Source organism: Aplidium turbinatum, chromosome 13, assembly GCF_918807975.1.
Source record: "Aplidium turbinatum chromosome 13, kaAplTurb1.1, whole genome shotgun sequence".
Classification (NCBI taxonomy): domain Eukaryota; kingdom Metazoa; phylum Chordata; class Ascidiacea; order Aplousobranchia; family Polyclinidae; genus Aplidium; species Aplidium turbinatum.
The window spans coordinates 16657384-16685050 of NC_137484.1; the positions used below are offsets into that span (position 1 = coordinate 16657384).

A 27667-nucleotide genomic window follows, 5' to 3' on the forward strand; every position below is an offset into this window, starting at 1 on the left:
AAGAACACGTGAAAACCAATTCAAATTCATGTGTCGTGTTGTTGGAAGCAATCTAGACAGAAGAAACTGACCAGGCAGTTCAATAGAGCAAAGGTCAACGACAAACAAAATACGTCACTGTAACGTAGCAATCAAATAGACAAAGCGGACGTTACATTTCAGTTTTTAGACATTTCAATCAAGAAAGTCGTCGTTGTTGACAGTGAGCGAAGTTGAATGTCAAGAAAATGGCAACAAATTCTGTAAAGGAGACAGACGTGGCAGATAAATCAAATGCCGAAGAATCAACAAATCCAGAACCCCAAACATCAAAGGTGACAACAAGATCACAATCAAAAATGCTCTACCAAGCAGAAAATGGCAGTCTGCACCCAAGCGACAGCACCAGCAAAGTTTCCAGCAAAAGCCGCTCCTCTACAATGAGCGCTAAAATTAAGAAGGCGGTAATATTAGCTCGATTGGAATCACAAAAAAGGATCTGCGAGTTGGAACAAGAGCAAGCGAAAGCAAGGGCAGAATTTGAAACAATGGTCCTAAAACAAAGTCAGCTACGTGAAGAACAAGAAAGAAAATTCCTGCAACAAGTCCAGGAAGCTAAACTAAAGGCAGAGCTCCAAGAGACAATTGCCCAACTTTCGGAAGAATCGGAAGAAGATGCTGGTGAGCGCTATAAAATGTCTAAAGACAATGTTGATATAAACGGACAATTTCAATCGAATTTAGCAACTAATGTAAACAATAATTCTGTGTATCCTATGTTATCCCAATTAACGTTGAGTGGCGTAGAAGCCAGGTCTAACATTCACGAATCTATTGTCGTTTCAAACAAAATTAATCCTTCACAAACAGTAACAAATAAATCGTTTGTGAGACATGAGCCGAGTACGTCGTATGCCCAGACCCCTGTACTAAATCAAATAAACAATAATCAATCAGTAAACTCGAAACAAATTCCAAATATTACTATCAACCCGTCCCCACTGTTGTCTGTAGAACCCCCAATCTTTGATGGAAATTCTGCTGAATACTGTGGTTTTATAGACGCATTTGATACGTTAATTGATTGTAATTTCACAGAGCCTAAACGTAAACTTTTTTATCTGTTGCAATACACCAAAGGCTCTGCGCACACTTTGGTAAAAGGGTGTCAATACATGCTTCCCCACGAAGGTTACACAAAAGCAAGAGCTTTGCTACAACAAACCTTCGGTCAAAAATTTCAAATAGCTCGCGCATGTGTTGATTCCGTCATAAACGGACCATCTCTTCAAAATTCTAACAAGGATTCTCTAATCAAGTTCTCTTCGGAACTTACTTCCTGCATATGTACTTTGTCTGGCATGAATTACTTGCAGAAAATGGACAACATGGATACCATAACAAAAATAATAAGACGCTTGCCAAGTGGCTGGTATTCTGGCTGGTTACGCGAAGTTGACGTAATTTTGCATGAAAGAAATCAAGAAATAAGCCTTTCAGATCTCTCACGATACGTCTCGCGCAAAACGAGAGAAACGACCAATTTGGCATGCGATATTCTAAAATCTACTAAAAAACAATTCGATGATTCCAAATCCAAACGTAGGAGCAGCGTAACCTTTGCAACGCAAATAAAATCGTCGAACCATGAAAGGACATGCCATCTGTGCAGAGATAAACATTTTCTCAATCAATGCAAACAATTTCGAATGATGAATATTGACCAAAGGCTTAAATTTGTAATCGACAACAAACTCTGCAAGTGCTGTTTAAATGCTGGTCACTGGGCATATCAATGTAAAAGGAAGGACCCTTGCATAAAACTAGGATGCACTGAACGCCACACTACTCTCTTGCATCCCCCAGATGCAACACAAATCACCACAAATATCACACCTAAAGACACAACTCAAAAAATTAATATCAATCAACCTACACAAGCAATACGCAATGGGTTTGTCAACACACGAACAAATTCTCGCAGTCTGCTTCCCATAATCCCAGTAAAGGTTCGCCTGCAAGGAAGTAATCAAACTATCACTACACAAGCGTTTTTGGACAGTGGAAGTACAACATCTTTCATAACAAATGATTTGATAGAAAAGTTGCAAATTGCCGACTGTCAAGAAACTAATATTTGTACCATCACGCTAAACAACACTGGCAAACGTAACAAGGTAAAGGTGGTCACAAATGTCGAAATGTCAGATTTTGACGAAAACAAATACATTTCTCTAAGCTCTCTTTACTCCACTTTTCAAATTCCTGTTTCAAATACAGATATTCCTACCCTAGAAGACACTAAACACTTTCCAGAATTTGCAAACATCTCGATTCCCGATGTTGACGCAGAGGTAGGACTTCTTATCGGCAATGACAATCCGTACGTTCTCCAACCACAAGAAGTAATACAAGCAAAAGGTGGCTATTATGCCATCAAAACGGCCGTTGGCTGGCTAGTGAATTGTCCTAACAGCAAACAGGATCAAAGTAAAACTAAAAATTTCTTTACCAAAACTTCTACCCATCCAATGTGCGACATGTGCTTTGACGCTGTTGACTCAATTGTTAACTGTAAACCCGAATTATCTGTTCAACAAGCTCAATTCATGAAATCTGTTAACTCTAGTATCAAACTTTTGGAAGACTCGCACTACCAAACTCGACTTGCACCAATGAAGGCAATGACGATTCCTCGATTGGAGTTATCAGCTGCTACAATCTCAATTAGCTCTGAAAAAATACTACAAAGAGAGTTAAAGGTACCTTATCTTAATAAAGAGTCAATTTTTTGGACCGACAGCACAACTGTCTTGCGCTATCTCAACAACTCAAACAAAGCGTTTCATACCTTCGTCTCAAATCGAGTTCAACAGATTAAAGATGCTTCAACAATTTCCCAATGGAGATACGTTCCCACTAAATGTAATCCTGCTGATCATGCTTCAAGGGGTCTCTCAATTCCAAACTTTCTTCAATGCAATCAATGGAAAAACGGCCCTGAATTTCTATGGAAACCACAATCTCAATGGCCTAAGCAACCAAAATTTCTCGAAGTCGTGGACAATGACCCAGAAATTAAACAACCAAAGCAAACGTGTTTTGCAACCCAAAGCGAATCCCACTTTCTGGAAGATCTTTTGGGTAAGTATTCTTCTTGGTACAAGCTGAAAAGAATCGTTGCTTGGCTTTTCCGTTGTAAGCATAAATTTCTGACTTTAAGACTCACTAACCTTGCAAATAAACAAAATGCCCCAGCACACAATCTTTGCTTGTCTCCAGATGAGCTCACAAAGGCACAAGACTTTATTTTTACCTTTGTTCAGTCAAAACACTTTGCCAACGAAATCAGCCAACTGAAAGCACAAAAGCCATTAAACAACTGCAGTAGCTTAATAAAATTCGACCCTTTCTTAGAAAACAATTTACTAAGAATTGGTGGCCGCATCAAAGCTGCACCTCTCAAACACGATGCAAAACATCAAATTATCCTTCCAAATCGCTCCCAAATAGTTCCTCTCATCATTCAAGAAATGCACGACACATTTGGTCACAGTGGCAGGGAACACGTCCTGTCTGCCCTGCGCGAAAATCTATGGATTATAAAAGCCAATTCAGCAGTCCGCAAGGTTTTATCCAAATGTGTTGATTGCCGCAAAAGAAGCGGAAAACTCAGCACACAAAAAATGGCTGATCTTCCTAAAAACAGATTGACACCAGACAAACCTCCATTCACCTATGTTGGTGTAGACTATTTTGGCCCATTTATTATTAAAAAGGGTAGAACAGAACATAAAAGATACGGTGTCATTTTTACTTGCCTTGTAATAAGAGCCGTACACATTGAAATCGCAAACTCTCTTGACACTTCATCTTTTATACTCGCTCTACGACGATTCATCGCAAGAAGAGGGCAAGTAGAAGAAATTAGATCTGACAATGGTTCAAACTTTGTTGGTGGTGAACGAGAAATGAGAGAAGCCATCAAATCATGGAACAACAGTCAAATCGAAGATGCTTTAACACAGAAAAGCATCAAGTGGATCTTTAACTCTCCAAGTGCATCCCATCATGGAGGTGTGTGGGAAAGACAAATCAGATCCATTAGGAAAATCTTATCAGCTATCTGTAAAGGCCAAACTTTAACAGATGAAACGCTGACTACCTTCATGTGTGAAGTAGAAAACATTATTAACAGTCGTCCACTTACAAAATCGTCAGACGATCCTAATGACATGGAGGCTCTCACACCGAACCATTTGCTTCTTCTAAAACAGCAAATAAACCTTCCTCCAGGCTCATTCACAAACAAAAAAGAGCTTTACTCTCGAAAACGCTGGAGACAAGTCCAATACATGGCCGACGTCTTTTGGACACGGTGGGTAAAAGAGTACTTACCTTTGCTCCAGCAAAAACAAAGGTGGACCAAAAAATCTCCTAATCTGACTGTGGGGGACATAGTTTTAATCGCAGATAACACACCCCGAAACAATTGGCTCATGGGTCGCGTAATTCAAACGTTTCCCGACAAAAATGGCATTGTCCGTAGCGTTAGCGTTCAAACTAAACAGTCCTTGATTGTCAGACCAATTCAAAAGTTATGCTTGATCGTTCCTGCAAAACCAATGTAAATTTGTGCTGATTTTGTTTTCTCATGTTGTTTATACCTGTGTATTTGAACAAATGTACGAGGCCTTAAAGGGGAGGGAATGTTACTGCCAATTTTCTTAAGTTAAGCCCTCTGCGTTCATTTGTGACTCGTTTGTTAATATTTGGATTTTTTCTCTTTTGCCGACCACTGTACTAAAAAAGCCACCTGTTTTTGTTTCTCTTTTATATTGTTTGGCCTCTTTCGCATCTGCGTTTGGCACCTGTGGTCTGTTTTCGTTAAATCAGTAACTTATTAGTCGACGATACAACGTCAGTTTTCATTGAATTATACAACCATTATGACCTATTCGTTTTTCAATAATTGTCAATCCTTGAGAAAGGGAATTCGTAAATTGTACTGTAAATCGATTTGTTTCATTCTACAAAATTGCTTTTCTCTGGACGGTCGCAAATTAAGAAATCTCAAAGTTACCTGTGTTTAAAAGATTGTCTAAAAATGCACATTAAAAGAACACGTGAAAACCAATTCAAATTCATGTGTCGTGTTGTTGGAAGCAATCTAGACAGAAGAAACTGACCAGGCAGTTCAATAGAGCAAAGGTCAACGACAAACAAAATACGTCACTGTAACGTAGCAATCAAATAGACAAAGCGGACGTTACAATGCCCATCAAGTGTATTTGGATGAAATAGTGTTGATGAAATCTGCAAAGAATTTGTTTTACAATGCACAAAGATTTAAAGTCTTTGGCAACTTCTGACTGTTCTGCTTAGAAGAGAAGCAGAGTGCACACAGTGTTTTGTTTGAGTTGAGGTGTTCGTTTTAATCGTTTATAATGATATTTCTTTGTAGTTTTTGTGAAATTTTGGCACAAGGTATTACCTGGGTGTTATGGCATTTTTTGTTTAGTGTTATTTCTTAGACGGCGCAGATGGTAGGCCTTCCTGTAGTATGGATCAAGATGTCTCCTTATTTTCAATTCTTGTAAAAGTTAATGCATTTTAGCTTCTTTCTTTTCTGAGTTGAATGTAGGTCAAGACCCTAGATGCTGAAACGTTTCATTTCACTGTGGATGTTATGGCACAGGTTGTCGTGCTGTATTCATGTAATTGTAAATTAAGTTATAGATTATTATAGCTTTGACCTTAACGCTTTTGGCCTTTTAAATCTAACCTTTTAGCGTCTGAAGTGCAAAATTTGGAGGACTTGAGCCAAGGAAGAATACAGAGAGGGATTTTGTGTACGTCCCCTCTTCCAGTCAAAATTGTCTCAAAACGTCAAAAAAATATGGCAAATGTTAAAAGGCTTTTACTCGTGATTTCAGATTCGTTAAAAGAATTTTTCGATTTTATATCGTGCTGAAAGGCAAAAATTTTGCGCCTCCGGCGCAAAACATTCATCCTGAAGACGCTGTATAAGAAACTAAAGCTTTCAGTAATGCAAACGGGGTCTGTGGAGCGACCTTCCAGAAGTATATGTGATGCGATAATCCAATAAGCCCCTGTCGATTTCAAAACATCGTTCCCGCCCCTGCTTAAATTACCTTCCCACTCTCAGGAAGGGTCCGGAGCCCCTGTTGATTGGATGGTCTATACTACACCGTTATGGTTAGTGAATCGCAATTGCTTGCTGTTCTAGTGAATACTCATCCTTTTGCCGACTGCCAGGAAGAACACTACTTTCTGCTTTTAACTTATCCTAATAATTTGATGCCGGAGACGTTATTGGTTGGCATTAGCCTACAGTACGTTAACATAATATAAACCGTACTTCAATTTCACTTTCGCATTATGTTCGCTGTTGTCACAATAGCATATGTCACAAAGTAACATATTGCCACACTCATTAGCCTAACTGTTATGGTGCCGATGACAAATCTTTATTAAATTAATACGTCATTTTTATGTACTGTGCATATTACACGTCAAAAAACGTATTGCCCAAAACCTAGAAGACTAAGTAATTTACTTTTGGCAAACAACATGAGGTGAATGAACCCAACAGGAAACATGATCATAATATTGACCCTAGTCCTGGAATGAAACTATTCGTATTTCCACCAGAAAACAACGTAATTCTAAGTAGTAACTGCCCTTCACAAAGTGAACGTGATATGGAGAGTCAAGGTATTTACTCAAACAACAAGAGTTTATACACAAAGTAGTGTTGAATGTGTCAATATTGAATTTTGAGCATAAATTTTAGCTCGATGAAAAGAATAAAGCAGATTTGCTGCAAATATCATGAACTAAGCCGATGCGGCTCAGAATTTTCAGCCAGTCGCTTGACACTGTGCGCCTGACAGTGTTGAAACAAAAATGTAAATCGTATCATCAAAGGCAATTAGTTTAATCATGTGAAAATATGCGACGTGGGTTGTGGAGTGGATGATAAACTTCCAGTTCTGGAATGCGTTTTATGTCTTAAACCAAACAGTAACAAACTTTAACAGTACAAGTGTACAACAACGCTGGCTTGCGTGAAATTCTAAGCTATTCTGAAGCTTTGTGAAATTCATAAAAAGAGCATCATTGTACGTTTTAACTTTAAAGATCTGCTAAATTGACAGGTGGTGCAGATAAAGACCTTTTCTGTGTCATAATACTTATCTTGATGAACAACTTTTGATCTTAAGGGCTAATAGACCTCACTTAATGTAAATACTTTTTTATCATGATTAGACAATCAGCTGTTAACAGGATTTGAATTCTATTCTTAAAATAGTCCTCGGCAAGTCTTGTAAACAACGTTTACAAGTGCCAAAAGACTATAGCAGATATAATTGATAGCTCATGTTTCATAAATTATAGAAAGTGTAGCTCTGCAACAGATCTTGACCTATCGCAGAACAAAATAAACTTTTGCTTTCACTCTTAGCTCGTTTACGACAATTTGAAAACATTTCCTCCTGTGAGTGTTTTTTTCAAAAATAATAGACATTTGACAACCACATCACAAAATATACAACTTTTTCGCTTAAGCTTTCAGATTAGTTCTTGATTTCCTTGGCTTTTGTGCCGCGGGTTTGTCTTTTTACCAACCAGGTTTGCGATGTTTCTCGGACCACAAGGAACGACTACTGGAGAGCAGCCACTTTTCAGTGTCATCATTGAAGACATGCAGAGCTTCCACTCCATTACTTCCACTCCATTAAGGTGGACGGAAGGTGGTGTAATCATTGCTGATATGGTCTGGGGTCTGTTCCTCAGCACCACATTCACACGAAAACGTCGTATAACATACAAAATGTTTGAGTTGTCAAGAAAGACTTGCTTTCACTTGAAGTGTGAAACTTTTTAAAACTACAGTATTTTCTTTTCTAGCAGTAGGCTAGTTGCAACGTTTATCTGATAAATGCTAAAGTTAAAGTAGAAGCATATGTGGCAATGCGCATCCTCAGAGCAAATACCATATATAAAATAAACGTTATTCGCTTTGAGGATGCGCATTGCCATAGTGTCCCCCCGCCAAAAAATCAAAATAATACAAACTGCAAAAAGACAATGTGATGATAGATCATTGTGATCACAAAGTAAAAGAAATAACCGCTATCAGTTTAAAGAGCGTATAGTCTTTACCTTGCTACTGTTATCTGTAGAAGATCGAGAGCAGAACAAACAAGCGGCATATAAAAGTTGGTAATAAAATTGTCATGGAGCAAACCCGCTTTTGATGATAGCATCTCATTGTTGTTATTATTGAACAAGCAAAAATAAAATCAAAGTAGATTACCGCCTGGGATAATTAGTCGAGTGTAATTGTCTGATAGGGCCGAACGGAACGTTTGAACACATCATATTTTCTTTCTTGCAGTGATTAATTGATTAATAAAAGGTAAATGTTGGCGGTGATAGTATTTTTTTAAAATTAAACTAAGTTATGTGTTCATTTGTTTAATTCTTGCAGGCGCTCAACAACTTGCTGTACCAAGCGATTATACGCACTTCACAAGCATATTTTACAAAGCTTTTAAATGTACCCAATAAATCAACATTGCACTTAATAGCTGTGAATTTAAAAGCTAATTTATCACTTGCTTTATCAGTGTATTGTCGGCTTTTTTAAACTCGTCAAACTCTTACACAATGCCTCAGCATTCGTTGAGCTCTGAAAGTTTTATTAAAAAAATATGTGTTGTTTTCAAACAGTGAAACATCGCAACATGAAGTAGATTAATACAATTTACGACCTATCTTTAAAGGTTATGAAACATGTAAATTTTGAAAAGTGCATACCAGTTACACTTTATGCTGTTTAATATTCAATGCAATTAGTAAAAATCTTCTTAAAAATGCAGGATATTTACGTACATTTATTTGAAATGAGTTATCCATGAGTCAAAACAAGGATTGCTAACTTGCAACCCTCTGGGTTTCATAAATGATAATGCTATGCTGTTTTTGATACTGTAACCCACGTATAACGTAGGCCTATATATGATATTAGCCAATAAATCACATTAAAATAATAGCTATGAATGTATTCATCTGAAAAAAAAAAAAAAAACAGAAAACATTTACCATCAGCAACTCCATCTTGAAAAATCCACCCCAGTAAATATTCTCGGATAAAATCCATCTTGGTAAGTAGAGGCCATCTCCTCGTATAAAATTTTCCGGTAGCTACTCTTTCGGTGGTAAAAAATGAAGCTATTTAGTGGGGACATGTTTCCTAGGAATAATTGGGTGGATTTTTTCCACAGCAATTGCCATAGAAGAACAACATGCGAACATATTTTAGCATATTTTTTCCTGGTGAATTTTTACCAGTGTGGAATTTTTCAGGGTGGGTTTTTGCCGATTACCACAAGCTACCATGAGAGGAGGATAGCATGCATAAACCTTCAATGAGAGAACTCATTCATATCCAACGTTATGGCAATTTGGTTGCGGAGGGTTGCAAAGCATTTGGACTCTCTCATTGTATTTAAACACTTTTGTATTTTTGCAATCTTTTGTGTAGATTTGTGCATGGCTACGGTTTGTGCAGATATCTTTGTTGTGAAGCGTCAGCAATACCTTTTTTTTTAAATAATCATTTTATTACAAAGTTGCAAAATGCACATAATCTACAAACAGAACGGAGAAATTAGTACAAGAAATGTAGATGTGGAATATCCAGTTGTGTTAGACTTAGAGCACTTGCTTCGTTTGCAAAAGAGCTTCTTCACGTTTAGCGTAAAAAATCAACTTTTCTAGTGAACTACGTGTAGCAAGCAAGTCCAACCTGTGTCAATGTCAACCATGAGCCTACTTTTTACGACTTCTTTTCGATTTAATCAAACTTTTTGAACTCTAAAAACTCGATGGAACAACACATTTTTCATTGTTTGTACCAAAAACGATCTGATTTGAACTGTTTGATTATGTCAAGGTGAAAACAACACATCACCAAGTATTGAAAGAAATACGTGCAAGTTGAGTAGCCTATAATGTCATCAGAGTACGAATAGCACAAATAGGCTACCATCTTAAAAACAACAGCTCTTGTTGAGAATCCAACATAGCTACATTGCTGCAACGTTTAGAGACATAGAATTAACAAAAACATATGGTTTGTAACATTCCTGTGGCGTGGTATGACAGTTAAACGTCGTGGTTTCATGTGAAACAATAAAGATGTGTCTTTCACCACTGTAGTCATTCATGTTGTGCTTGCATGACAAACGAAAATTTTTTGCTAACAACTTACTTTCCAACCAAACTGTGAGACAACTGAAAACAAACAAACACTGATCAGATACGTAACATATCAACGTATTTTTTCAACGCTTTAAAAGTATTATTTGTCCAGGCAATTGCTGATGGAAAAAATTACGCAGAAACTTAGGCCAACTCAGCAACACCAGAATAATCGAAAACACACAGTTTGTTATGCACAAAAGTCGAAGGTCGGGGTTGAAAAACTAATTGTAACAGGTAGGTTGCTTACTCCAACTTTTTAGTGATTTTCTGTATTTGCAAATATTCCATTTATTTTGTTCACGCCCCGAAATTCGTTGAGCCTAGTCTGAGTTACATGCAGATATTATAACTTTATGCAAGAAACCGACTGTGATAAGTACAAAATGTCAATATATATACAGTCAGGGCTATGTGAGCACCAACTTGGGCCCCCCTCGAAATCCACTAGTGGCTCCCTGTATTTAGTGATCGCTCTTAAACATAGGACTATAAGGCGTTTAAACTAAACTCTTAAACATAGGACTATAAAGGCCGCAAGCTCTTTAATGTGGGGAAAAAATTACATTCACCATTTTAGCAAAGAATAAACAACTCTTAGGATTTTGTAGAAAAAAACGGTTAATATGCTATGCCGACAATGGAAAAAACGGATCTAGAAAAAAGTTGGGGAATGGCAAGAGTCTTAACAAAGCAAAGTTTATAACTTAAATGAACAATGCAAAACTTAATGTGCGAAAAAGTAAAACTGAAAGGAAGTGAGGGAGGCTTGCTCCTCAGAAAATTTTGGCCGGTATAATCTCGTTTTGGTCACTTGTAGGCATTTTTATGAGCAACAATGTATTTTTATCAAGATGCACAGTTTGTAGGCTACCGTAGGCTATGTAGGCTAATCAAATTCATCAAAATAAAATGAGATTGGCAGGGGCGCGGGAAGCGGAGAGCAGAGGGAGGGGCGGATGCCCTCCCTGCCCTTAATTTTTCTGTGGATAGAGAGACAGGGAGGGCAATGGTGCCCTTTTAAGGTCATGTAAACTACTGCACATTTTGCAATATAACAATTTCTGCTATTCGCTTTTAGCCTAATTTTTCATTTTTGCCTCAAAAATAATATTCAGTTATTCACAGCACAAAATTCTGCAACACAGTGGGTTACATCATTATAACATAGCAAGATGCCCTTCTTTGTATACCGGACACTTGTATCGTTACTCGATAGTGAGCTGATAGATGAGCATTATCGCCATATCTTATCTTAAAAATTAAAAAAAATTGACCTTTTAGTCCCTACCTTTTAGCAACAAAAGTGCCCTTTTTTCATAATCCTGCCCCCCCAGTCAAAAATCGTTCCGGTGCCCCTGGGGATTGGGTTAAAAGTTTGCCTTTAAAATTTAAGTTAGCCTACCATTGTAAAAAAAATCATTCACGACCACACAAGGATTTCAGAAATTTGTTTCTTGAAAGTTTGCATAACCTTAAAAGTGGTAGCCTATAGCCCTTCAGCAGGCTAGAACTTCGAAATTTTATCTAAGGTGTCCCCACTATAGCATTTTCACTTCATAACCTATCTCGATTAACACTGGAATTTATTAATTGAATTCTTAATTAGCGAGGCTATTTGAGTGAGCAGTGTTCATTTTGATATGTTGCATCATTTTGTTGTTTTTTTGAGACACAAAACACTTTTCGCTTCCTTATTAATCTTCTACTATGCATGATCAATATTGCCGAGGTGAACAAAATGTAAGTCAGCTGAGCGAAAGCAGCGAGCTAGAAAATTTTACAAAAATGGAAAAAAAAAACATATTAAATGTTACCGACAGTCCGACACAGCTGAAATTACAAACCGAAAAGCGCTGCACCACTAAATATGAGTGAGCTTAAGCAGCGATAAGCCCCCAGTGGGGGATTTGGAAAGCAGTAAATACGGTCTTGCATGATTTAAGCTACCGGTATTGAATATCCACCTTCTGTAGAAATTTTTCTAAACAGTCAAAAATCTTAAATAGACAAAAATGAGTGCCGTGCCCCTCTCCCCCGCCAGGGCGGTACGGAGGGCGGTTAACATATTCGTCCATATTCTAGCAGATTGTGATATGAGTAAAAACATAAAGAACAAGACAAAATGAACATTGTGAAGAAAGGAGCGTTCTTCCTGGCTATCAGCACAAGGCTGAACAGTGCACTCACTAGTAGCCTACACCTTATGGGTGAAACACGGTATTTATCGCTGTCAATTCTTGCTTTTTTGCTACAGTCGGGTACCGAGAAACACATGAACAGTTGCGCTGATGGTCTTGATTGAGGGAACACTCTTGGTGCGTTAGCTCATCATGAAGAGCAAGGTAGGTAAAGAAAACCCCTGAAAGAAATCCTACCACGGCCAAAGCCATTTCAAAACGAAACGCACCAGGCCTTGCAAGACAAACAAAGCTGTAGGCCTACAATGGACAGTAGGCTATTAGTTAAAACAGTATAGAAATGTGAACAGATGGTAAAGTACAGGGCCTCCTTACGGGTAACGGGCCTACTTTAGCTCTCTGGTGGTAAAATAGTCACTTCAGCCACCAAACAGTAAAATAAGAATTTAGGTTAATCTAGTATGTAAAAACAGAATATAGTAGGCTATCATGTTTTTGTTGAGCGTACACATTACATTTATCGATACAATAGGCTACATTGTAATAAAATATTTTTTTCTTGCATTAGGAACTGGCACAATATTCGTGATCCCTCTTACAAATGGTTGGTCAATGGTCAGGCAACCAATTTCGTATGCAGTACTGGTATTATTGGTATATGCTTCGAAGAAACAAATTTTGGTTTCTTATTAATAGTCTGCATTGCAGGATAAATTACTAGTGTGTTAGTCTACCCATGGCCACCTAGAGATGCGGCCTGATTTGTCACATTTTGCAGATTTTGATTACAGCTACTGCTAGTGCTTGACTGACATTTTTTGAGATGTTTTTACTTTTGCGGTTTCCTAATGACATAAAACTTTTTTGTTGCCTTGGGAAGGCAGTAGCAAATGAGAAAAAGTAAGTTGAAAAACGCTAAATCAGACTGTTATTGAAAATTAACAGTCTGACTAAAATCTTCAAAATCAAAATTTCTTTGTTTTTCAACTTGTGAGGATGTTAAAACCTATTGTGTCATCTGGGGAAAAGAATAAAGAAAGCGTAAAAATCTAATTTTTAGAAAAATTCATTTAAACGTTCGCCCAAAGTTAGAAAAACCTGGAAATTTTTGCAAAATGTGACAAATCAGGCCGTATCTTTAGGTGGCCATGGTCTACCGTATAGTGATTTTCCTAACCACGAATATTTAGTGAAATAACCCGAAACACAAATTTTAAAATAAACAAACTAATGTTTATTTATACTCAAAAACTGAAATGGCACAGGTAAGAAGATTACTATCCCTATTTCTGCACTAAAAACTAGACCAAAACCGCTTTTCAGATTTCAGCAATCAGCAAATGTTTTACCTAGGCCCAAAAACTTTTCCCAAATCAAATTGAAAACTTTCTGATCGTGTGCACTAACATTGTTGTAAATTCTCTTCTGGTGAGCCTAGAATGACTAGTTAAACATCAATGGAATAGCGAAGTAATAGGCTACTCTAGCGCCATGTGACAAATAAAAGTTCAAAAAAGCAACCGCCAGGTAGAGATAGTAAGTTTTGCGGTTCTGAAAATTTTAAAATTGCGGATGATTTGTTAAACGACCATGCTTTTGGCATAGCCTATAGGGTTTGATCAAGCACAAAATGACAAAAAGCTCTACATCTGACAAGACTGACACTACAAACAAGAGCAAGCTACTGCATTACAGCCTACCAGCAGTGCCAAGATTGTGATAAGCGCATATGTAAAAAAATTTTAATGCCTTTGAGAATATAATAATATACAGAGGTGGGCAGTAACTAGTTACAAAAGTAGGCTAACTAGTTACTGTAACTAGTTACTTTTTGAGTAACTGTAACGGTAACTTCGTTACTATTTTCCAAAAGTAACGAAACGCGGTAACTAGTTCCTATTTTAGCACTTTTTCAACAGTTACAGTTACAAGTTACTTTTGTTTTGAAATTTCAGTTTTTAATTGCCGTTTATTTCTCTGCACGTGTTTGTGTCTTGCTTAGTGCGTGTTTACTGCGTTTTGCGCAATAATGCATTTTTGAATACTGAAAAGTTTAGGTGTTTTTCTCGCAAATGTATCGGCGCAACACCGCGCATGTACGGTTCTACTTTTGTTTTGTGGTCTGGTGGAGAAGGGTTGCCATATTGGCGAGTTTATCGCCAAAGTCCAGAAATCTGGCGACTTTTTAAGACGTTTAGCTTCATATTTATGATTTGGCTCTTGTTTGGCGATTTTTGATAACTGATTTGGCTAAATTAATTGTTTTTGGCGATTAATCAATATGTACCAAAGACAGGCAAGAGCAAGACACAACAATACAACAGGGTTGAGCATTATAATAATATATTTTACATATTTACAAATGAGTTTAACAGTCAAACGTTTTCGGCTTAACTTAAGCCCTCATCAGGAACCTGAAAATATTTATAAAAATGTAGTAAATTTCAACTTCTTGAAGATAACTAACTAACCGACTATAAGCATCAAGAAACACGCAGCGATTAAAAGCAATTTGTTGATGCTTATAGTCAGTTAGTTAGTTACCTTCAAGAAGTTGAAATTTATTGCATTTAGTGTAACGCTTGCAATGCCTCTAAAAAGATTGTCTGACATTAAAACCAGCAACAGCATTGCTGTTTGCTTGCCTTAGGTGGACGTTTTTGTGGAAGCACTACAAACCAGATTTGGTCAGTGGTTCGAGGACAGCGACTTTCAGCTTGCGACTGCATTCCACCCACAATTTAGACTTATATGTGTTTAATGCCTGATCATTAAGCGACACTGCTGATTTGAAGACCAAAATAAAACAGAACATGCTTCAAGCAATTGAAGAAGCAAACTGCTCTGCTGAAGAGGGGAGTAGCAGCGACACTGAAGTGGATGGTGGCAGGTAGAGCCACGGAGGACTTTTTGCACCACTTTACGCAAAAACCAAGAAAAGAAAGCAATGCGCGTTGAATCTGTTACAGGAGTATTTGGAAGCGGACCCTGAGGACAAGTTAAGCGGATCCAGATTCACAATTGGACCGATGAAAAAACTGTTTTAAAACATAATTCTCCCATTCCGCCAAGTGCTGCAGTAGAAATATTGTTTTCATTGCAGCACTTGTTCACCACCAGACTTTATTCGTTCATCCCCGACGCCGACACACGCTCCATCGACCTGACCTGACACTACCAAGACAGGCAAGGGTGCGCCTCAACCGTCTTCGTACGGGCGTCGGGCTTTTCCGCTCAACCATGCACCAATGGGAAATGGCCTCTTCCTCCTCATGTGAATGTGGTGCCGAAGAACAGACCGCAGACCACATCATTGATTGATTGATTGATTAAATCTGTATCCTCGGACTGGGAAAGCTTCTAGCAGAACTTAATAAAAGTAAAATCAAACTAATGCAATGACTCGTGACTGGCAGTTTCGCATACTTGTACACTAAAGGCTTTAAATCACTGACGCAGGCCCGGTCACCGAGATTGACAGAGTGAAGTTTCCGATTGTTGAATTCTTGTTGCCGGAAAATTATTCCATCTATTAGATGCCGCTAAACGGAGAGCAGTCCTTAACGTGCGTTGCTCAAGCGCATGCCCTGAGAGTCGAACCAGTGCCGCTTGATCTTGAAGCTTCTTCGTTCCAGAAGTGACGCGCTAACCAATTGAACTATCGGGGCGGGCATCATCAATGACTGTAACATCTGCAAGCCACCTAACGGAGTGCAAGGTCTGCGTGTCATGAATGATGAAACCAAAGACTGGCTGCTCTCTATAGTAGCCGTCCAGTGTAGTCCGGAAACATCGTGAATCTGGGATGATAAAAGGATAGACTCTCGGTCCCAGAGGCTCACACGACGACGACGATTGGGCAAGGACATTTTAAAGCTCGAAAGGGCATAGGCCTGACTGATGAGCACTTTGAAATGCTCGTATTTCTCAAAGGAAATAAACATATAAGCCACTGAGTATTTTTTTTAAATAAAACCTTGTTGGTTTTGTACTTGTGCTGTTATGTTAGCATGGATGGCTCTAACACTATATATCAAACATTGCGGTTAAACTGGACTTGCATGCAGAGCTGGCCAGGTGCAGAATTTTATGTTCAAATTTGTGAGTAACTGAAAGTAACTAGTAACTGTAATTACTAACTAGTAACGGTAACTAGTTACTTTTTAAAATCGGTAACTGTAACGGTAACTCAGTTACTATTTTGGCCAAGTAACTGTAACTGTAACTCAGTTACTTTTGAAAGTAACTTTGCCCACCTATGATAATATATATCTACAGCTTAAATGATATTCCTCTTAATTTTCTACTTTGAACAGGTATGTGTCATCCTCATTTTAACAGCACATCAATAAAAGTTTGTACACAACCTTTATATTCATAACATTATCAATAAAGGGGGCCCGAAAATAAATTGGTAACGGGCCCGAGAAATCTTGTCAACAGCCCTGCGTAGGCCTACAGTGTGCATCCAATGAGAGAGTGCGAACGACCGTAGCCCTGAAGGCGTAGGAGGTCGTCGAGTCTGCACTCTCTCATTCAAACAGTTATACGAAAGAAAGTATTGCATTTTTAAATATACTCTCGGGGTGTGCGCTTGAGCAACACATTCTAAAGACTGCTTTCTATTCAACGGCACCTAATGAATGGAATAATTTCCCAGTAACAACACTTCAACAATCGGAAACTTCACTCTGTCAATCTCGGTAACCGGCTCTGCGTCAACAGCCTCCACAAGTATGCGAAACTACCAGGAATAACCTATCAAGGCTTTGTCAGTCCGAGGATAAAGATTCAAAACCAACCAACTTTGAACCACTGACGTGGATTGGATTGTTAGATTTAAAAATAAAAGATAAAAACGTTCTGAGTTTAAGCAGTGTAAATACGAAATATTTACACATCAATTTTTTCTAAGAAAAGTGATGTTGTTAGAAAACTCTTCAAAACAGCAAGAAGCCGAAAACTGCCAAAAATAACCTACAAGTTTAAAAAAAAAGCCGGCAACATCTATTGCATTTTAACCACTTTGACTTGTTGTCAAGCTTTCAATGTTGCAAGTTTTTGTGGTGTTGTTTGCGTTGTCAACCATTGTAAAAAATTATCTAGTACTAGTTCACCACCGTCATAGTCCTAGTTCGATATGCAGTGCAGGCCTACTGATTTAACAGATCACCTTTAAAACCAAACTTCAATTAGCGCCAGGGGTACGTGGTAATGTAGCATGGATAAAATGAGACAGTGTATTGCAGTGGTGCCACGGCTTGTGTTTTAGCACAAGATCTTGTGTTTTTACTTTTGATCTTGTGTTCTTGTGCTTTCCGATCGATTTTTGGCCAAATCTTGTGTTTTTTTATTAAAGTGAAATTAATTGTTGCTATACCATGGTTTGAGTTTAGTGGAGAATTAAGGACCGGAACTAAAAGCTTTTGGTAACTACGGTAGGTTTCTGGTACCGTATGATACTTACTACTTAGGCATATTGACCAGTTTTTCTCTTTGAGTTATCATATCAAGCCTGACAAGATTAGCTAAAAACTTGATTTGAAGAGAGTACGGTATGTGCTTGTCCTCAGACTCAGAGGTTGTGTTGCTCGATGCTAGATAACAAGAGCAGAGAAAAGAGTACCGGTGCATCAGCATCAAATAATGACAGTCATTCACCAAGTCCCAAAACGAAAAAATGGTATAAATAGCCTTTTAATCGTCAATGGTTAAATGATCCTGATTTTAAAAGTTTGATACAAGAAGACAAAACTGATCGATATGTAGGCTAGCCTTTTGTGAGATTTGTGATATTAAATTAAAAACCACGAACTGAAAGAGAACAGTGAATAGTAAGCATGTATCTTCTCTAAACTGTTGATTTCAGAGTAATGTTAATCTCCAAATTGGCACAAAATGGGTCGCAAAGGTTCAATTTTGCAATCTTGTGCTTTTGTATCCAAATCTTGTGTTTTTTTTCTTAAATCTTGTGCTTTTTCCGATTTTGCTGTGGCAGCATTGATGTATTGTAGTTCAATGGATGTTAGGAATCTAGACTTTAAAATGCTACCGAACTTTCAGTCTGGTTAACTGTAAAGAAAAAGGCGTTTTGCCTGGTAGGTTATACTTGTGTCTAAAACAGCCTACAAGTAATATATTTTCTCATTCAGAATTATTTGAAACCACTAACAAAAAAAGTACCGTAATAATTAAACATATCAGTATTTAAAGGTAATATATTTTGGTGTTGGCATTCAAAAGAACTGGTTGGTCACATAGGTTGCATTTAAAAAAATTAATGCAACCATACTTTTTTGGTAAGTTCCACCAATAGAAACCATATGTCAGATTCAGAAAGTGACACAACGGAATCACGTTTAAAGTTTATTGTTGTTGGAGATGGTGCATGTGGTAAGGTAAGAGGCATACTTTTGTGAAGTTTGTTTTATTATTGTACAGCGAACATGCTACGTTCACGCTTTTCTAACTGCTCTTCCGCTGTAATGAATGTACTATTTTGCACGTTTTGTTTACCTATGTACTCCAGTCAACTGTAGGCCAGATACTTATCCTCAAGTATGAATAAATTGCGTGTGGCTTACAATAATGCATTTCGAACATTGCATAAATTACCGAGGCGTGTTAGCATTAGCAGTATTCAGACGTACCATCATATTCCTACGTTTCATGCCCTATTCCGAAATCGTATATTTAATTTTATCAACCGCTGTCAGGTCTCATCTAACAAGTGGTTAGTTGCAGTTTTTACCTCAGAGTGTTATTATGCTTCTTCTGACTATGCGTCCCACTATAACGTGACTATGTACGCATAGGTTTTGCTTATAACCTTGTGTGTTCTGTGACTTGTGTTGTGTTTATGAATATGGGCCTGTCTCTTTAGTGCCTGATGCAAATAAATAATAATTAATAAAGGCCTAAAATAGCCTGGATGAGTCTTGTACACCTAAAGTTTGAAAATAAAGTGATTAGACGTGACAACTTGTAAATTGTTTGCAGCATAGTGTTGCTTATTTTTTGACAATGGTTTACTTGTTTAGACGTCTCTTATTACTCGATACACTCAAGACCAATTTGGTAAACAGTATGACCAAACCGTTGGCTTGGATTTTTTTCTGAAACGAATTACTTTACCAGGTATGTGTTAGTTGCTGACATGGGAAGTGCTAATTGTAGTGTTTATTTGCCTGTGAGTGAAACAAAAACTACTTGATGCGCAAAACAATTTAGTACAGTAGCCCACGCACCATCTTGCACTGTTTTGATAACGTATTTCACTCAAGTTTAAACCCAAAAAAGACTATTTCAACACTTTAGGTCTTATTGTTGTCTAAAACTCGAAACATTGATTTTTGTTGTTAATTTTTCTAACAAATTTATCTTCGTAAAGCTGGTTAAAACCTTAACTGTATAGTGCATATCTTAGTCGTATTGGCAAAGTTGTCCACACAGATGCAACCTATTTCGTCCCCTGGACACTTTGTCCCCGGCCCGGATTTCGTCCCCTGCAAAGATCAAAAGAAAAAATAGAGCAAAGCCGAAGTCGCTGATCGGAGTTTCCACAAAAATTTTAATATTTTCCCCTTAAATTAATTATTGAATTTTTATGGGCCACCACAAAATAAGTGTGACTTTTTCTTTGTAATTTTGTCTAGAAGTGTTAGTTGGGAGTGAATAGACCATTTCAGTGTGGCATCTGGTGATCATTTGTAATTTGGAGGGGCTACAATCTTAATTTGATAACCCTAACCCGAAGTGAGGTTCGGTTTATCTTTATCAATTATTATTTCAAGATTCTTTAGCGTGCTCAAGTGTTTACCAACTTCGATCAGCGACTTTGGCTCTGTTGTATTTTTTTTCGGTCTTTTCAGGGGACGAAATTGGGGGAGGAAGTGTTTAGGAGACGAAATAGGTTACACCCGTCCTCACACTGTACTTCATTCTTATTTGAAACAATGATTGTTTGGCAATGATTTAAAGTATAGAAATCTCAATAAGATATTTTATAGAGTTCCATGGGTTTATGGTGGCCAGCACTTATCTCAGTTGTACAGTACTACACCCTTTCCTTTTGTATGTCTTACAAAATACTTTAGGTGTATTTCTGTAATCTACCACTTCAACTAATGGAAACAATCATTCCATAGGCCATGGGCATGAGAGGTATTCAAGTTTTTTACCTTATCTACCCTCCAAATACAATTTCAAAACTTTTTTCAACTCCATAGCCCTCCCCTCCCAAAAAAAACAAAAAGACACTGATACAAAAATTTATTACAACAAATATCCTTTTCTCATATGATATATATATGGTCAACCCACATTACGTGGCTTTGGATGTGTGCAGTGGCGTACACACGATTTTCTCAATATTGTAGCATTCAAAAAATTTTGCGAATTGAAATGAAAACGAATTGAAAAAACGCCCATTTACTAATAGCAACCAGTAAATCATTTTGTGTAAGATTAGCCTACCATGTACTCAGCTTGCATGAGAGTAATTTTTTAATTGGCAGCAACTAGTTTACTTGTTTGGATAGATTTTATATTGAAAAAAAAAGTGATAAACACTCGACGTCGCATGTAATGATTTACGTAGATGACATAGATAGCTTACTTAACCCAATAAAGCGTACGCAGGATTTTATTACTGGGGGAAAGAAGAGTTTGATGTTATCGTACTTGACATTTTTTTATCACGATTAGCCCAATGCAACTTCATAGTCTGACCAAGGTTTGAAGTAGGTAGCCGAGGCTATCTGTTGATAAAATATAAACTTTCATGGTCTTTGCGTATGTCACTGTACTTTTGGATTGAATTAATGCATATGTGAATCTGAAAAGCATGATGGTGGGCCTAAACGGATAAGTAATAACTGTAATAGTTTGATAACCGCCAATGTCTTCAGATTAAATCATAAATCGAACCTCTCTGTAAAAGTTTAAACATCGAATGCAATTTATTACAGTACTTCCAACAAAAATTATTGCACTCTGAACATATATTTATAATGAAAAAGAAGGCCTACCCTATAATAGTGCCTTGTGGGCACCATCTCACCCCCCCCCCTTCGATATTCACTAGTGGGTTTCAAGTTTTTAGTAAAAGTGCCTAAAATTTTTACAAACCATAGGTTGTGAATTCGGTTTAAAAACATCAGACTGACTCCACAATCTGTTGGGATCTCCATCTTTGACAGCATAGGTGTCTGAATGCCACTATTGAACACTGAACAGCTTTGTCGTTTCACAATTCACAAGCATTTAATTTTGGACAAGTTTTATGCTATCAACTGTTGACACACATTTTCCAAGATAGCGAGAGCGTAGTGGTATTCTTTTGTAAAATCCAACAAAATAGCATAGATTTTCTGGTTTCGCTGATTTAAAATAGTCATTCCAAATGAAGATCAACAATACGAAACGATGAATGCAGCCTAAGCAATATAATGTCAAGTTTCTGTAGCAGCTGGTCTGACTGGTTTGTGATATGATATGTGCAAACCAAAATTTTCTTTTAGGTGACAGAAATGTTACACTCCAAATTTGGGATATTGGTGGTCAAACACTTGGAGGAAAAATGCTTGATAAATACATTTATGGGGCTCAGGTGATTTTCTTGTTTGCAATTTCATTTTATTTTGCTGTATCCGTAAGTTTTGATTGGATTATTGGTGATAAAAGTTACTATTTTAAAACAGGACGATAGCCTACCTTCTGTAAGTGTGCTGGACAGTTACTATGTAAGGGTTCGTGCCTCACTTGGTACGTGCAGATGCCTTTAGTCGTATGTCAATAATTTATCAAAAGTGCTCTAATGAGTTTTACAGGAGCCTGGATTATATGCTTTACCATTAACGCAGATAGAATAATTTAGCCATAATGGAGAGGGTAATTATATGAAAGAACTTTTTAGTCACTCTGAGATTATTACTTTCAGTGAGAATGCCTATCTTGTCTGTAGAGGTTTGGTCTCGGCAATTTCAACATTTTACAACTCCACTTTGCGTTTAGGCTGTGCTATTCGTTTATGACATATCCAACAACCAGAGTTTTGAAGACGTGGATGATTGGTTCAAGACTGCGAACTCAGTTCTACAAAATGATCAACCCCATTATGCTCTTATAGGAAACAAAGGCGAGTGTGAAGACCGTGTTGTTATTTTGTCAAGTGTCGAAAAATCAACCACACCATACGTTTGAACAGTGTCTAACGATATTCATATCTGTTGCTTAAGTTAAGATTGAGAAAAAAAGAACCCTTTAAAAGATATCAAACCCACAACAACGCTTCTTATAATCGACCCGTTTGAACTGAATGAACATGCCTTGTAATACTGTATAATATAATTTTATTTGTACTGCTGAAAATTAAGTTTTGTGCGACTTTTCACATAAAATGTTGCTTTTAACATTATGGCATGTAAGTTTTCTGCTTTTTCTATCGTGAGACGGTTTTCTATTCGTATTAGATTTAACGCTTAATACACACAACGTAGTGATCAACATCAGTATACTTTTCGTCTGTGCTGGAGACACAAAATTAATTTCAGGCTTGAATTACTGCCACTCAAACCTGCTTTAACTATTTGTACCGTGTTCCAGTTTTTCTTTCTGGTTATTGCATCAATGGAGCTGGAACATGCTTTGCTGCTACTCATCAACAAATAAGGTTTCGAGGCCAGTTCAAATTATATATACTTGTTTTCTTTTCAAGGGGATTTGGAACATTTGCGAACTGTGCAGAAGAGTAAGCATGAAGCATTTGCCACCGAAAATAAAATGTCGAGCCATTTTGTATCCGCTAAGACGGGTGACTCTGTAAGTTTTTCTAACCTTGTTGTGTTCAACTGTTTTGCAATGAAGAGTTCTTAAGTGTACTGTGAACCACAAACACAACCAGCGTTCATCGTATCGAATTAACCAAAAAGGTTTTAATATTATAACTTAGCGCACGAAGCATTGTTCCTTACAGTTCGCACACAGGGAGGGCTTATTGAGTGAAATTTTGTATGCAGACGACCTGGTCTTGACAAGTAATAGTGTGGAGGGACTGGAGAGAAAGTTTGAGAAATGGAAAGAAGCATTTGAAACCAAGGGTATGAAGGTGAATCTTGAAAAAACAAAAGTGATGGTGAGTGGAGCAGAAGGAACAGTTGTTGAGAGCAAAGTAGATCCCTGTGGAATATGTGGCAAGAGAGTGATGAGCATTCAATGCAATGCAAGGAATGTGGAAAGTGGGTACATGCAAGATGTGCTAATGTCAAGAGAGCCGCAACAAGATTGGCGAAGTGTTTTGTTTGTGGGAAATGCAGTAAAGGAAGGAATGAAGTGGAAGGCCATGATGATGAGTTCTGCCATGGCATCGAAACAGTGACAGACTTCTGTTATCTGGGTGATCGGATAAATGGAAGTGGTGGATGTGAAGCAGCGGTGACAACAAGGGCAAGATTGGGCTGGGCAAAGTTCAGGGAATGTGGGGAAATGTTGTATGGCAGAAAATTCTCACTAAGGATGAAAGGGAAAGTATATCGGAGCTGTGTGCGGCCTGCAATGCTATATGGTAGCGAGACATGGATATTGAGAGAGAGTGAACTGGCAATCCTGAGAAGAACGGAAAGGTCAATGGTGAGAGCAATGTGTGGGGTGAAAACGAGAAGGGAAAAAAGGACTGAAGAATTGTTGGATATGCTAGAGATGAGAGAGACCATAGACCAACTGGCAAGGGCAAATGGAGTAAGATGGTATGGACATGTGATAAGGAGGGAGGAAGGAAGTTTTCTTAGAAAGGCACTAGATCTAAAGGTGGATGGGAAGAGGAAACGCGGTCGTCCAAGAAGAACGTGGAAACAACAAGTGAAGGATGAATTTAAAAAAGTCGGACTGAAGGAGGAAGATGCAAGGGACAGGGTGAAATGGAGAAAAGGGATTAAAACAATTGCTGCGCGGAAACAATCGGCCACCCCCACTAGTGGGGAACAAACCGACGATGGATTATGATGATGATGATGAGTTCACTTATACAGGAGCAACTCATTCGCTGTATCTGATTTGCAAAGAGTAGTGGAGCCTTCTTGATATCGTATCTTGTTTTTTTTTCGCTGAGACTTTTCGGTCATTTGTCCGAAATGACTTGAAAAAATTCGGTCATTTTTTATTTATTTCGGTCATTATTTCATCTGATGAAAATATTTCCTTTAAAGTAGCTGCTACAAACCAAAATTTGCACTTTCTGACCAGCTACAACATTAAGTTTCGCTGAGAAACGTTGTTTTTTTCGGACATTTTGACCGAATTGACTATATTTTTTTTCGGACATTTTGCTAAAAAATCGGTCAATGACCGAAAAAAAACACCAGGCCTCATTCCTTGCCCCGTATTAATCGTACGTTACAACCTGATTAAAATCATAGTTGAAACTTATTTATGTGCCATGTTATCTGGCTAGCTGCGATTCACACAGCAACGTTTTTCTTTAAGGTCAACCTTTGCTTTAAGAAGATCGCAGCTGATATTTTAAAAGTCAAACTCTCTCGGTCTCAGGTGGAAGAAGCGCAAGTATGAAACTCAACGTTATTGGAGAGATTACTTAAAATAAACTTTGCTTCGGTACCACAAACATTAAAAAAACGGCTAAACTGACCAAAAAGTGTGGTCTTCATAATTTTTTTGTTTGTGTTATTAGTTGTTTTATGTAACATCATTTTTGAACTACAATTGTTACATTTGAGATGTTAGTAATTAGTACACTACGAACTCTTTTAGTCCTCATTATTTTAAGATTACATGCGCTTAATCTTCTATTGCTGTTTTTTTTCCATCAGAGAGTTGTTACAGCGGAAATTCAAGAAACTGCCGAACCAACTACCTCGAAGCAACTCAAGAAAAGAAAGACAAAAACTAAAAGCTCTATTTGTTTGCTGCAATAGAGCCTTGTGTTTCATACTGATTGCTTAGAACACCATGAACACTTCAGTATTCTACTCTGCGCCGTGGATTGCGTAATACCTTCGCCATTTGGAGTTGGAGATTGAAACTTGTATAGTGGAAATGCAGCATTAGTGAGCGGGAGTCTGTGCTTTCTGCATAATATTGTGACGTCATTTGGCAACACTAGTATTTACATTGAAAGCCCAACTGAGATTATATTGAAACACTAGCATTGCTCCAATTGGCCATGTCAAAGCAATTTTGTATTTTATAAGACAACTTAAAAAATTGCGCTTGGAGCATGCCATCTATTTTGGGTAACATAATGTGTTTTTTTTATCCTATCAGCAAAATGTTAGCTCGACAAATGCTATGTTTAACTTTTTGATATCCGAAACATACAATCGTTTTTGACTAATAGCTTGCATGCTTTTTACTTCAAAAGGTATATCATTTTGTATTTGTATTGACTCAGATTTTGATGAAAACAGTTGAAATGCACTTTGTATGTCGAGTTTATGCCGTTTAAGACTTTACGCATTCCCTTAACTAACAACTAATGTAAAAATAATTGCCCACCCATCCTTAACGAATTTTGATAGCGAAATATAATTTTTCTACGCCTATCTTACAAGGGAGGTTTGTCATAACGAATCAAACCTCCTGTGACAAGATCGAGTTATTCTTATGAGCAAGGTCAAGCAATGCACGACCCAGGCAAAAAAATCCATCATTTTGCATTGATTCAACGTCTGCAGACGTTGAATGAATGTAAAACGACGAATTTTGCTGTCCGGGGACTTGTATGGTTCAAATGATTATGAATTATTTTTTCTGTCAACTTGTTTTTTTTTGGTTGCATTGTTTACCTTGTCCATTGTCCAATGTCCTTGAAGAGTTGCAGTTGGGCCTTTACCGATAACTTTACATCGTTAGCATAGTTTTTAATTGGGCAAATTTAGTGCATTTTCACCTTTTTTGTTTGATATAGTGTTTCACTGCAAGCATTGCAACTGGTCTAGCTGTTGTTGAATATATGTACTATCTGTAGATGAATAACCCTCTCCACAAGGAAAAAATAAAATATGATTGTGACTAACTAACTATTAAGGTTTATGACTAACTCACATTATGTTGTTCCCCACATAGGCTTCACGCTACAGATGTTGTAACAAAAATCGTACATTAATTTCAAAGCGACAACTTGTCTTCACATTTGTGCCAGGAGGAAAACTCATCGAAAACGGTTCCGCTTTGGTGCTAAATATGTTTAAAAGAGATCCACATTTTTCTTGTTATTGCCTGAGAAAATTTCTACTTATGTCCCCATGGCGATTCTCTTCTTGAAAGTATTATTGCATTTGCATCAGCTTTTTTATTAAACTTCACTGTATCGTGATAAATAATGTAGTGCTGGGAGAGGAAATTCACGAGGATTGTTATTCCACAGAAACTTGGAAAATGCGAAACTTTCATATGTTGCCATTACCCTGCATGTTGTTGCAACTTAAACGTGTATCCTTAATTTTATTCTGATGTACCGGTATTGCAATTGAGAATCTGTAAAAAAAATTATCATTTTATAACAAGACAGTACGACAGAGTAAATGTGTGTTTTGTGCATTGTTGTGTGAAAGTTTTATCAGCTTTTGACCAAGAACCAGAATGCAAGAGAACAATCTTGTCACCAATATATCTTCACCATAAGTCCACGGTAAAGCCCACCTAATTAGTAAGCTTAATTTGATCCGGTGCAAAATATGACTAAACTTTTTCTTGTAATAAAAAGAGTTTCTAAGCCTGAAACCAGGTATTTTATGTAAGCCCGACTTTCGATCGCATTTAGCTGCACTGACATCAAGCCTATTTCAGCAACTGTATCGTCATAAAAAAATCATTTGCCCCGTAATAGATGGTAAACCAGCTAGGGCTCGATTTCACACATAAAATGGCGGAAAAGATGCTTGGTCACAGCGGTAAACCATAATATCTTCGTGGGAAAGTTGTACAGTAGAATTCGCCTATGGTGACACTTCGCCTATAGTGACACCTGTTGCAGAGTGCCATTTGCGTACGCAACAGTTGAGTAGAATTCGTCTATAGTGACACTTCGGTTATGGTGACACTTTTTCCGCGGTCCCTTCGGATGTCACTATAGGCGAATTCTACTGTAACATAAAATTCCCGGATCCTTTCGTCTATATGCGATGACACCGGAAGATAAAATACTCTTCTGAAAACGTCTTTCAAGAATTGTATTTCAGCAAAAAATAGCCAACAGGTTGTCGAAAATGGGGTGCAACGCGATACGCCACTAAAACTTG

The 27667-nt window shown here is 37.6% G+C and overlaps 2 protein-coding genes across 3 annotated transcripts; both read left to right on the forward strand.

The window, feature by feature from the left end:
- Positions 1 to 227: 227 nt before the first annotated feature.
- LOC145781695 (uncharacterized) lies at positions 228 to 4610 on the forward strand. Its single transcript, XM_082593367.1, has one exon. It carries the CDS (start codon positions 228 to 230, stop codon positions 4608 to 4610), a length of 4383 nt encoding a protein of 1460 aa, XP_082449493.1.
- A 13961-nt stretch (positions 4611 to 18571) lies between these two features.
- Positions 18572 to 26994, forward strand: LOC145781843 (ras-related protein Rab-28-like). 2 transcript variants are annotated; one of them, XM_082593523.1, is made up of 7 exons: positions 18572 to 18811; positions 19454 to 19550; positions 21935 to 22023; positions 22428 to 22551; positions 23131 to 23234; positions 24894 to 24971; positions 25238 to 26994. In XM_082593523.1, the coding sequence occupies exons 1-7, from the start codon at positions 18737 to 18739 to the stop codon at positions 25340 to 25342; spliced, it is 672 nt and encodes a 223-aa protein (XP_082449649.1). In that variant the 5' UTR covers positions 18572 to 18736; the 3' UTR covers positions 25343 to 26994. The 2 variants fall into 2 exon arrangements, with proteins under 2 accessions (XP_082449649.1, XP_082449650.1); XM_082593524.1 differs by lacking the exon at positions 24894 to 24971.
- Positions 26995 to 27667: the final 673 nt, after the last annotated feature.